This window comes from Hyperoodon ampullatus (assembly GCF_949752795.1).
Source record: "Hyperoodon ampullatus genome assembly, chromosome: 3".
NCBI lineage: Eukaryota > Metazoa > Chordata > Mammalia > Artiodactyla > Ziphiidae > Hyperoodon > Hyperoodon ampullatus.
In genome coordinates, this window is record NC_136916.1 from 535,719 (window position 1) to 549,138 (window position 13,420).

Below are 13,420 nucleotides of genomic sequence, written 5' to 3' on the forward strand. Positions count from 1 at the left end.
CTCTCAAAAACTGTGGAAGCAGCATTTGATAAATGCAACAACTCTATTTAGTTATGTGTGTTTGGGGGTGGAGGGAACCCCTTATTAAATAATCTAGGAATGGAAAGAGAATCCTTTAACTCGACAAAGTGTTTATACCAGAAGCTTTCCGTGAAAATTATACTTGATGGTAAAATATGAGGAAAATTCCCTTTAATGTCTGTCATCACTGCTATCACTCAACATTGTTTTGGAAAACTTGGTCAGTGCAGTGCGATAGCTGGAAACAAAGAGGGAGGGAAAGAGAGAGGAGAATAAATGCCTAAAACAGTTACTATTTGAAGTTAATATGCTTGTGCGTCCTTTGACAATCCAACTGGATATAAGGAAAATATACAAAACCCAACAGATTTCTATATATTAGTGATGGCTGTTACAAAATGTACTAGACAAGTCATCCACAATAGAAACAATAAGAACAACAGAATAAAAGATGTAATTAACTTATGAGAAATATGCAGACCCTATGTAAAGAAAAACTACAAAAATTTGTTGAATATCGTGAGAGGTGATCATAATAAAGGGAGAAATAAACGTTGTTTCTGAGTGGGAAGATCTGATATAATAAGGATATTAAATTCAGTGCTATCCTAAATTAACTTCCAATGGAGTTTTTAAAACAGAATTTGTCAAACTTATTCGAAACTCCAACTAGAGAAGTACACTCAATTGTCTAGATGTGAGTATTTTGAAAAAAGTGAAAATAAAGTAGACACAGCCTGCCAGATGTCAACACGCACAACAAAGCTACAGTCCTGAAAACAGCGTGCTACTGACAAAGGAGTATCTTTTAAGCTGGATGGTATACAGTACAGTCTAGAAACGGACACACACACAAAGGGAAGCATTTCAAACCAGTAAGGAAAGGTGGAAGTACTCAGGACGCTGTGTGAGGACAGCTGGCTACCAATCTGGAAAAAAAATCAGATCACTACCTCATACAATTTATAAAAGCATTTCAGGTAGACTCTGAGCATATAAGTGCACAATTAAAATAATAAGAGCAGTAGAAGAAAATGCAGAATCACGACACAGGACAGAAAGACCCCATGCAGATTTAACCCAAGGTCTCCTCCTTCCTGGCCTCCTTCCCCACCTCAGGGCCCAGCACCCCAGGCAGGTCCTCAACCTGCCACCAGGGGCTCCTGACACTCCTGAGAGCTGTTCCTCCCGTTGCTCAGAGCCCAAGTTCTGCTTCTAACAGAGGTAACACGGTCTGTATTTAACTCTGACATTCAGTACGCTGTGGGCTTCCTTCTCTCCCTAGAAATCTCACAGAATCTCAGATTATCAGAGGTATTAAGGTACTCATGGATCATCTTATCGCAGCCCTCATGTGATGGCTAATGGAGCCAAGGCCCTGGTTAATAAAGGCACTTGCCTTAGAACACATACCCAATTGCCAGCAGTTCTGGCTGAATTCAGAGCTCCTGATTTATAAGGCAATGCTCTCTGCTCTTTCCATGTTACAACTTCCTGGGGCTTAATCTACAAGTGGGTAATTTCAGGTCAGGTAGGAGGGAGGATGGAGAGAAAATCTGGATACAGAAAGTCCTTTTCCAAACCACAGATGAAGCAGCAGATACTTAACTATAGTAAAATATACATTAAACTTGTCACGCTTCCACTGGGCCTCCACCCAGACCATTACACTATCGTTTTAATTAAAGCGCCTGAGAGAATGAGGTCAAATATAGATGATTCCCTTTTCTGGGTCTCCTCTGAGCTTCCTACTAGCATTTCACCGAGCGTGTGTAAGGGGGCAGGGGTTAGGAACAGTATTTGGGGGTTGGTAATATGTCATGAAATCATAAAGTTGAGCTTTTTCATATTTTCCTAATGAGAGGAAAGTTACTGTAACTATAAACTAAAATTTTACTGCTTCAATCATAGCAACCATGAAATAGTCCTCAAACACCTTTCAAGATAGTTGAGAATTACTATTCCAGATGATTTATGTTTATACTTTTTAAAACACATTTTAAGACCAAATATAAATTTTAAAAAAATCTTCTGGAAGAAAAAAGTACACAGGTTAGATAAACGGGAGGTCCCATGGGTTGGGAGTAAATCTGAACTGGTACCATGATTTCCGAATAGGTCTAAAGTAAAGGAACCCAGGAGACACAGTAAAAACTAAAGACCAACTGCACTACTGACAAAGTTGTAAAAATACTCCTTGATCCATCTGGATAGAGTTAGCAGCCCAGAAGAGGAGTAAAGAAGGAAAAAATACAGCGAGACTAAATGCAACCAAGACGATAAAAGAAAATGCAAAACAATGATAACACTCAGCCTGGGCTGCAAACTAGAGAAGGCTGGTGGATTCTCAAGCAGCCGTTTAGCTCTGTGCTGGGAGAAGACATCACAGCAAAGGCACTTGGCACCAAGCAACTTCTGGTCAGGGATTTTACGTTTAGAAATGTAAGACCCAGTCACATTTAAGGGTTCTTGTTCTTGCCAGATACCCATCCTCTTGCCCTGAAGCCATGTGACAAGTGATCCTGAATACCACTCTGCCTTTTACACATCTGCTGTCTAAATCAGTGCAGAAACTGGAAGCAGCGACTCTGAATTCTGGCCTCAGCAAAAGGGTACGTTTTAGTGTCATAATGACAGTCCTGGCAGAACAGGGTATTCTTACTTCAAATGTCTCTGCCATACTGAGAGCTCTGTCCATCGTAACCTGAGTCTGGCTCGATCAAGGGACTATCAGTTCTAAATTTTAAATACAGGGGCAACCATGTGAAAGCTTAAACAGCAACTGTTTCTTGGAAATCCCACTTTGTGAATGGTTGTCTCCGACTGCTTTTCAGCACTTTAAACGGTTTCCTTTTCATTTGTGTTGTTTTTCCATTTTAATTTCATCTCACCAAACTGGTCCTCTCAAAACCACTATTCTAAAAAACATTCTTCTCTTCATTTAAATGAAGCCTGATCAAAGGCAAAATTGCTTTATATAATGATACCAAAAAGGGAACACAGTCTTTCTGTCAAAGATGTCCATCTTGGTCACTATATCAAAGCACTGAGTCAGTGGGCAAGAGGCTGTTTCTAACCCCATCCGCAGTCCAGTGACTGTGGAAGACACCACACAAACCCACAGTGCCATCTGGCCACACAGCAAGGTGCTGCCCAATCTGTGGCATGGTGACGTCTACAGTGCAATTTAGCTTTTCCTATGTGAAATTCAGTGAAGTGTCTGATCTGAGGAAATGCTACAGGTGAATCTGACCCCAAAGCACCTCAGTGTTATCTGGCACTGCAGCACCTTACTGGCCTGAGAAAAAGACTCAACACTGTGAGAACTTGATGAGTGGTGTCGGTGCTTAAAGCTGAGTCCAATCTATCTTCCCCAAACCACTTTCCAATTGGGTTGTTAGTATCACTCACATTTTTTCAGACCACTTTCAGGTAATGGCTCAAGGTCTCCAGGGTAGACCCAAGGCAGGGGGAAGATACCACTGGTCATTTTCAAAAGCCACTTTCTTTTCCCAACTATGTTCAATTCTACTACTACTAATGCTACACACAGACACACACACACACCAAGACACTTTTGCCCAGCAGCAGTTAACTGTTAGAGATCTTCTACAAACAATTCCTCTTTCCCTTAGTAACACAGGTAAGACCAGATGTCTATTACAATCTATAATCTACCAACATGTGTGAAGACTTTTCCACTGCAGCCATTAAAATAGTTTTTTTAAAAAATGCACACACACACCTATCCTAAATTCTGAAAAGTTCAACACTAATGACAAGCTTTTTAAAATAAAAGTCAATTAAGTACCTGAAATTGCCAAAAGCCGTAGACTTACTGTACCAATGATCAGGATTGCATTTCCAAGCAACCCAGTAAACTTGCATACAAAAAAACCAACAATTTCAATGCCCAGTGTAGAGCCCAAAGCAATTTCCTAATCTGCAAATTAAGGGATTGAACTGGAAGATCCTTTAGTGTTTAATGCTGAATTTATAAAAATCCTTGCCTGTTTTCCTCTTTAGTACAATGAAAATAAGATAAATTAGGTAACACAGAGAGGAAAGGTTCATTATGCAGCTGCTATTTAAACATGCCATCCTTCATTTAAACTGAAAACCATGAAAAAATTCAAATGTGAAAAAAACCGAAGTGAAAATTATTATTATTATTTTGCTTCCTCAAAACTCACAATTATAAATGATATAATTTCTAATAGAAAACAAGAACACAAGCTTCCAAAATTTAAAAGTACCAAACTTCAGGACTAGAAAAAAACACATATTTATTCTGAGTAAAAATTCTGTTACATCAACAAGACGAATTTTGACATAGAAAAATACCTGTTTAATTTTAGAAACAAAGTTGGGAGGCAGAAGGGAAAAACTAACAGTGACGCACCAAAAAAGAAAGAAAGAAAAGAAACCACTTCCACACTCATTAAATAGAATGTCTTGTTATTTCCACAGACAGTAACAACTTTTTGACATCCACTTCAGGCCCAGGCTGGAGAGGCGTCAACGGGTCTTATTTGGTCTTGTCAGTGTGTAAAGAGTTTACAAACCTGACTGAAGTTAGAATTAGTGGGAGTTAGGCACTTATATTCCTTATACACAGGAGAAGGGGGAAAAAGGTCCTTTTATGCCAGCTTTGAGTTTGGCTTGAGTTTTTATGACTTATTTAGAAGCCCTAGGGAATGAAAAGTCTCTTAATGGAAATACTGACACAGTCTTCAATACAGTGACATGAACCGGCACTTCTACGAAACTGCACCAGGTGTGACTGACCACTCCAGCCAGTCGAAATGCAGTATCGGAAAATCAGTTACAACAGACGGAATGCCAGGAGACAGTCCTGCCAAAATATAGGGGATACCCCTGCAGAATCAAAATGTCATGTTGATAAACTTGTTTTTAACAGAAAAACAGGTAAAATGTATGGGATCTTTACTCTCACATGTGGAGGAGAGAGAAAATGTAAAATTTCTGCATCGATGTTCTCCAATTCTATCATAGGATTAAAAATAGTCATTCTTAAAAAGCCAAAGTAGTCATGTCAACCCCGAGAGTGAATGGGGCAGAAGAGGGTAAATCATTGGATCTAAATCTGTGCTTTGTTTCTTAAATCTCACCCACAAGGCAGGGACCTAGATAAGTAGACAATAGATATCATTACTTAGTGAAGTCAAATTCAGAAAAGTTCCCTTTCTTTTTATTTGCCTGTCTGCTATACTTTTTATTCTTCAGTGGATTTTCTTTAAACCCACTAAACTTTTCCATTTATCATCCTTGCATTTTCCTGAAAGTCACTCTTTTAACTTGAAAATTGGTTTAGTTTCATTTTATACTTTCTAAGTTTTTATTTCAACTCTCTTAAACATCTCAGTTTTAAGCTTCTCTCTGTTTACTTTTTTCTACCGGTTTTAACTTTTTTTGCATTTGCCTTTTTTTTTTCACCCATTTACTTATTCAGGACCATTTTCTTTCCCTTGTCATGTTCGCAGACACAGATCAACATATACATATGTACATTAAAATGTCTTTCATGATTTAAGAGGCAGACTAAATCATGAAAACACTAACTCGTTGACTTGAGAAACAGTTCCAGAGCAAATACATGAAAGACACTACTAGGTGCTAGGAGGACGATAAAAATGAATAAAATACCATTTCAGGGCCCCGGAGAGCTTTTAATACACACAAGGCAGCAAGTATCAACACGAAAGAAGAGACAGGATGCAACTGCATTTCAGAGGCAATCTGTCTATATTCACACAAATTTGAAACGTGTTGCTGTCATTCTAAGGCACCACATGGAGGGAACACAATATAAAGGGACAAAAAACTCAGGATCAAGCACAGCCCTAAAAGTGCATACTTCTTCTAAGCTAGGCTGCCGTATATTTTTGATTTGTTTGTAAGCCAGGTTGTTGAATAGGGCTGTTAAGTCTCAGCTTCTACGTATAGACTTTCTCAGGCTCTCACGTGATACCAAATAACAAACAAAGAAAAGTGAATGAAAAACTAACGCCTGAAGGAGCCAGCAAACTGCTTATGCCAACATGTGTTCTCTTTTTCTATTTCTGTCTGCCATGAATCTCTCAGTTTTTAACAGTAGGTGAAACACTTACACTTACACAGTTTCATTTAAATTTTGCAAGTGAATCCATAAAGAAAATTTACTTTCAAAGATCAAGCTGATATGCATTTCAGAAATAATCCATGTGAATGTGTTTTGCCATCATCATCACTGATAAAACATTTAATAATCTATAGTGTTCAGAATATGCTTAAGTTTTTATAATTCTACCCCAAGCCTCCCCAAACCTCAGAATTTCTGTAAGTCTCATTTTGAAGGTTACTGCTTTGGAATAAGCCATTAGGAAAGATCCCTTTTTGAACGGCTATCAGAAAGTCATCGTCCTTCATTCAAAGGCATCAGGAGCAAGTTCAGAGTTGTGGTGAATCCTAAAATTACTGATTTGAAGGGTGGAAACATATAAAAAGCAACAGGAGGAGGGAGTTTAGAGAAGAGAGAGGATGCGGAGGCACACCTCACATGCTGTGTTTCATACTGTAAGTCTAGGAGAGCAGAAAATTCTATCTTTTTAAAATCGGTCCTTAAATTTCTATCTGGAAATTTCACTTAGGTGGAAAACCTCATTTCCAGATGGTATCTGATAGGTGAGGTATTATTGCAGTAAAGACACAGGACAAAAAATTGGATAACCTTTCAAGTATCCTTTAAATGTCACAAACTGGGCTGGTGATAGAGGGTTTTATTATTCTCTGCTGGAGTACATCAACAGTCATTTGCATGCCAGGAAAAGAATGTCTGGAATCATCCAACAGGGCTAAGCTTAATCTTTCACTAAAAACAAGGAAGTGACAAGCACAAAAAGGGAAATAAAAGAAGATGAAAGTATCCAAAGTCGACTTACTGGTCAACAAAATTCCAAAGAGAAACTAGCATGTACACAGAAACCCATGCTATCCTTAACAGCTGGGTCTTGACAAAGCCTTCTGTCAACTACCATGAGGCTTTCTTTAAGCTACCCCCAAACACCTAAAATTGATGAAACAAATTAGGAATGATTATTCACCGTTCAAAAGGATCTGACAAGGCAGTTCAAATCTTTCCTCTGCTTCACTTAAACTACGATTTCTTTGATGAGTAAGGCCCAGGGCTCCAGCGAGCCTAGAACGTTTTTGTTTGTGGTATGAAGGCATGAAAGGGCACCTCGTACATGAAGGACTTGTGCCCCAGAAGTTTACTGTGAAGTCAGCAGTTTAGAATGGAGAGCGCCATTTCGCCAAAGAAACTGTGCTATAAATTAGGGTTAAATCCCAGGCTAATGCAATGGTTTATTGAACTCACGAGCAACCCTGGCTTTCACTACTTACTGATAGTACCAGCTTAAATTCTAAATTACACAAGTGTGCAGGAAGAGAACGAAAAAAGAACATCTCCACCACCCACCGGGGTCATCATTAGCCAAGAAAAAACATTTGGAAATGGCATTTAGCTTTTTGTCATTCTCCCAGATTTACTTTCTACTGCCTTGTCTTTCCCCAGTAACTAAAATCCCTAGTTCCCTCATTTTGCCCCATTTTGCAGGCCATTCAAATGGACTCCACCTCCCAAAGAGTCCTGTACACCACATAAATGACTTTTTTCTGTCCATCAAAATCTCCATGTCTGGGGCTTCCCTGGTGGCACAGTGGTTGAGAGTCCACCTGTCGATGCAGGGGACATGGGTTCGTGCCCCGGTCCGGGAGGATCCCATATGCCGCGGAGCGGCTGGGCCCGTGAGCCATGGCCGCTGAGCCTGCGCGTCCGGAGCCTGTGCTCCGCAACGGGAGAGGCCACAACAGTGAGAGGCCCGCGTACCACCAAAAAAAAAAAAAATCTCCATTTCTTCAGGGATATTCACCTCAGTCAAGTGGAGGGGAAGCTAATCTGATTAATTCACACTAACATAGAAAAGAATTCTATCCGCCAATATGTTTTTTTCTATACCAGATGTGTATAATTAAGAGGGATTTTAGGCAGTTTAACAAGATGAAGTTGAAACATTCAGCCTTGTGGGAGCAGAGTGAATTTATGAATTACATAAACTCATACAGCAGTGGGGAAGCAGTGGGGCTCAGAGAGTAAGCATTAGAGTGTACCAGCCATTTATAAGCTGGTCACTTGTGAGCTGCGAAAAGAAAGAACAGAATAGGAACTTGTCCTCGTGCCAGCAACAGAGCAGGGAAGTTCACACGTTTTATTTCAAGACTTGCCTGACAGTCCCCTCACCAAGTATACTTCTTAGAAATGTCTCCTTTCTCCCTCACGGAAGAAGGAAATTTAATAGGCTTGGTTTAGGGTAAATTAAACTCAAATCCAAGTTAGGAAAGCCTCTAGTGAGGACTCACTCTGGAAGATGCTACAGATGGCGGCTGGCTCCTTCAGGGAGGGCCCCATCTGGGGAACATGAGCACTGAGTCAACAGGAGTGGAGGTACGTACGATGCTAGAGTCCTCATCCTGACACCTCAGAGAGCAGACCCACTCCATCGAATATCTGAAAATTACCATCCATTAACCTAACATGACGAAGAGGATTGTAATTTTAATTTAGGTGACTTCATTCAAAAGATGACACTCTGTGACTAGGTTTTCTTGTGTATTACTTAACTGTATTTAGAAGCAATAACCTTAATAATTCTGATCAATTCTAATGTTATAATTGCTGCTGTCAGAATACGTATTGAGAGCCCACCATGCCCCTGAAAAAAGAACATCTTTTCTTTTTTTTCCTGCATGTTGTGGGAGACTGCAGATTAGAGAGAAATATTTAATGTCTATGTAAAATCAATAAAAACATGTTTGTGTCTACTTGGATCATGTCTAATAATATCTTCGATTAGGATTACTGCTTTATAATATACCCTCCCTGCTAGAGGAGGGTATTGGTTTATAGATAAACCAATAACTTGTATTTAAAGGTGATCTCTTCTGAAAAAAAAAAATTTAAAAGCCGAAATCTTTGTACTACTATAGAACTAGGGTGGTGGAGGGGATGGTGTTTGAGAGCAGACTTAGAAGGTTGCTGTCTGGATGAGGAAGGAAAGATACAACCAGAAGGAACTGAAGGGATTCAGAGTAGCCTGTATGCCAGAGAAAACCAAAGCAGTTGTTCAGAAAGTATTTACTGAAATTCTCTGTTCCACCACTTATGCATGACTGCTAACCCAGATACAACTGCAGCAGCACTGTCACTCAATTTCCACAGAAGACAGCCATTTACTGTCTTCGTCTGAAATTTAGTAGACCAGTTTGAGACCAACCAGTCTCTCCTCATTCTCCATCCACAAACCTCAAAATTGTATTCTGTTCTTTTTAAGCTTATACATATGCACGAAAATCCAGATGTTTACGTGTCTAGGCTGCCATCTCATTGCTTGCATAACTAAAAGATAGGTTTGATTTAAAACTAGAATTTGGCAAATGAATAGTCCATGACACGGACCAAGTGCATTTGGAATGCTTTAATAAAAATACGTGGCCAAGCTACTTCACTTCTAAAAGCGTCAACTATACAGGCATGCTAGTCCCTCTTTGACTTTACATTTTGTCACCTTGGAAAAGAGCATGGATTTTCAGAAGACCCAACACACTGGGGAAATTTCATAGGCACGTGACCTTGTTTTTACTGGGCAACGTAAATTTACAAGAAAAAAATTTTTAAACAACGGTCCTTCAATTACACCCCCTCATCAAATTGTAACTTTCATTGTTTTTATCTTTCTTGTTTTTGTCCATACACACTTGTCATAATTATACTCAGTGTATCCACAATTAAAATTTTTTCACTTAACATTACAATATTTCCCATGTTGTTTCATAGTGAGTATCAGTATTACAAATAAAATTTTTGACTTGTATGCTATCTTAATCTGGTTTGGGATTAGGATAACATTTACATTTCTAAAAGTTCAGATACTTCCCATGTTTTTATATGTTCCAGAAAAATGTATAGAGCATAGGAATTAATTATTTCTTCAAAGTTTGAAAAAAAATCCAGTGGATCTATCAAGTTATCTATCAAGTGTTTTGGGAACTGAGTTTACTAAAAACCTTAATTTTTCCTGCATTAGTGGTCATTTAAACCTTTTCTTATTATGAATTAATAATTTAATTTGTGTGGATAATAGCAATTCACTTCATCCATACATTTGCATAGAGTATACTGTCAAACAATTGTGCATAGTACTTTATCATAATTTTTAAAAATATTTTTTAGTAACTATATAATGATTGCTATATCCTTTATTTCCAACTTTAATTTGTGTCCATTTTTGCTTGAGTTTTTTACTACTGACTTCAAAGAGCCAACTCCTGATTTATTTATCTATTTTTCAGCCTTCCATTTTACCACTTTTTGTCTTCTGTTTATTCTTTTTCAGTTATCTGTACTTGAAATGACTTGGTTTATTTTCCTTTTTCTCAAACATTCTGAATTACTTACAAGTTCTGTCAGTTAGGTATTAGTAGATAGTTTTAAATTTTTCATGATTGGCTAACTTATCTTTTATTGCATCTTTTACTTCTTCCTAGACCCAATTTATTATTTACAAGGCTATGTATTTCTGAGTGTTTGGAGTTGTTTTCATTGTTGGAGTTGGAGATACAAACAGAAAATGAGATTAAGTCAAAAATGTATTGAGATTTCCTCTGAATCCTCATAGATCTTGTACATATTTGTAGACACTTAAAAATCAGATATCTGGCTAAATAACCTTAAGGATATATTAAACAGACCAACTTTAAATTTCTTTATAAAGCTCTGTTCACATATCAAGCTCCTTGATCTTATAAGGACTAAATGTAGTAGTACTTGTGTAGTATTTAGCATAGAACCTAGCATATCACAACTATTCAATAAATGACTGGTGGCAATATGTGTAACAGTAGCGGTAACAGTCGTCTAGCAGTAGTTACGCTCCTCCAACCTCTCGTGCAGGCTCAGCTACACCACTGATCTGGAGAAGAGTAACTCGCTGTGTGTCCTTGGTTGGGGCTTTCTTATCTGTGACATAATGTGGCTGGGCTGCATGCCCCCTGAAGTTATTAATTCCAGGGGTAACATTTCTAAATCTCACTGCCTGGCATTTTCAGGCCCTGGAGTCTGCCTACACCAGAGGTAGGGCACACAGTCCTTTGTAATGAAGTCAAGACAGAATTTTACCAAACTTGCCACTCCATCTGAAAGCTGTGGACAGGTAGAAATTGATTCCTTATTTCCAGACTAAAAGCAAAACTTTCAAAGCTACTTATAGCCCTACTTGTGCATTTCAGGAATAAAAGTAAAATTTCCAAAGCAATTTAAGCCACGTTTCCTTCACAAATGTCTTGGCACCCATGCTAGTTTGTGTTCATTTTCCATCACTATAAGCAATCAAAGAACTTAAGAGAAAAGATGAAGTACAGAGTATTTGCATGGCTGGTTATAATCTGGGATATTCCTCCATTATAATTTATTCATAAAGCCAATACATATCTCCTCTAAGAATGTTTATCACTAAGATTAGAAAATTTTATTAAGGATGAAAACTTCCCAGTAAACCGTCATCTACTAATGAGCGTATCTGCTAATTAAGAACAAAATGAAAGCTTTCAAACTGAATTATAGGCCATATGTACATAATCTGATGCACAAGCAATAAAACTTATGCCTTTACACCTGTCAAAAGAAAGCCCTCTGCGGCAGCTTTAATTCTGTTTTAAACAAGGTATCACAAAAAGCACAGACTTACCTGTGCGATAGACGAAATTGCCTTCGGTTTCTGACGATGAGGGAGATACCAATTCCTCCTCAAATTCATTGGAACTAAAAGATCCTGAATGGTTTCTCTGCCTTGTCTTTCCCATCATGGCAGCATTTGTGACCATGACATGTCTCAAAGAGTCGTTAAGGTAACGATTCAACAAGCTGCTCTTGTATTTTGGGGGCGATACATAGTCCTCATTGGCCCGTGACTCTGGCCTCACTCCAGCTTTTATGACTGAGCTCTCACTTTTAATCACAGGATGGTGAACTGGAGTATTATAGCCTTCTTCATTCATGTGGTTTCGTGGAGGATTTTCTCCATCTAAGGGGGAAAAATATCACCAGGTAGTACTTACACATACTTTTTCCCAGCCACACAATTGTTACATTTAATGATTTAAAATATATATAGGAAGAATATTTAAAGTGTATAAGATTATCTTTGATATTTAAGATTAATTTTTAGGCAAAGGAAAGCAGGAATCTATATAATCTCTCCCCTTGGTATGTTAATTTTAATGAACTTCACAAAAAATGTTATTCTGGCACATGATAAATCTGTGAACAAGAGGAAGCAGCCATAATTTGGCTGGTCATTTACAGTATTGTAAAAGTAAAGTTACCTCATGCAATAAAAAAGAACCATTATGGCACCACCATGTTTTGTGGGATCAACCTTAAAAACAGCAATTGAAGTGAATGTCCCCTTACAAAGGCAGAGCAAAGAAAGCAAGATAAAAACACTAACAAACCTTCAGAACATGAGTCATCACTGCTTACACTCAGCCGCTCAGCGTTTCCTTGAACATACTTATTGTACAACTTTATTCTTAAGGCCCAGCTTAAATCTGGCTGTCGAACAGTATTCTTAAGCCGACGTCTTGCATTAGCAAACCAATTTGACACCTAAAAAAGTTTTATTTCTCAATTAACACAAAATAAAAACATTACCCATCATACAATTACTTTTCCAGAAAGGACCTAAGCCTCTCTCATAATCTCTGATCATTACATATTCTCATGACATAACAGTATTGGACATTTATATCCATTCATTCATTCATTCAACAAATGTGCTGAGCACTTACTACACAGAATGAGCACTAACTGTATTCTGGGAATAAAAAAAATACTGAATTGCTTTGCCATAAAATGTTCAGTCTAGTAAGAAAGGTAGGAGAGTACACAAATAACTCTAGTATCTATTCACAACAGCCAAGACATGAAAGTAACCTAAATGTCCATCAACAGATGAATGGATAAAGAAGATGTGGTACATATATACAATGGAATATCACTCAGCCATAAAAAAGAATGAAATAATGCCATTTGCAGCAACATGATGGACCTAGAGATTATCATACTAAGTGAAGTACGTCAGAAAAAGAAAGACAAATACCGTATGATATCATTTACATGTGGAATCCAAAATATGACACAAATGAACCTAACTATGAAACAGAAATAGAATCACAGACATGGGGAAGAGACTGGTGGTTGCCGGGGGGAGGGGTCTGCGGGAGGGATGGACTGGGAGTGTGGGATGAGCAGATGTGAGCTTTTATATACAGGATGGATAAA

The 13,420-nt window shown here is 38.2% G+C and overlaps 1 protein-coding gene across 1 annotated transcript in view; it reads right to left on the reverse strand.

The window, feature by feature from the left end:
* MKX (mohawk homeobox) overlaps positions 1 to 13,420 on the reverse strand; it is a gene marked incomplete at both ends in the record, with an annotated part of 58,049 nt that overhangs the window by 34,939 nt on the left and 9,690 nt on the right. Inside the window, 2 exons of the mRNA XM_079700577.1 lie at positions 11,826 to 12,161; positions 12,592 to 12,745. Of these exons, the coding sequence (XP_079556703.1) occupies positions 11,826 to 12,161; positions 12,592 to 12,745 (490 nt within the window). The remainder of the gene's footprint in view (positions 1 to 11,825; positions 12,162 to 12,591; positions 12,746 to 13,420) is intronic.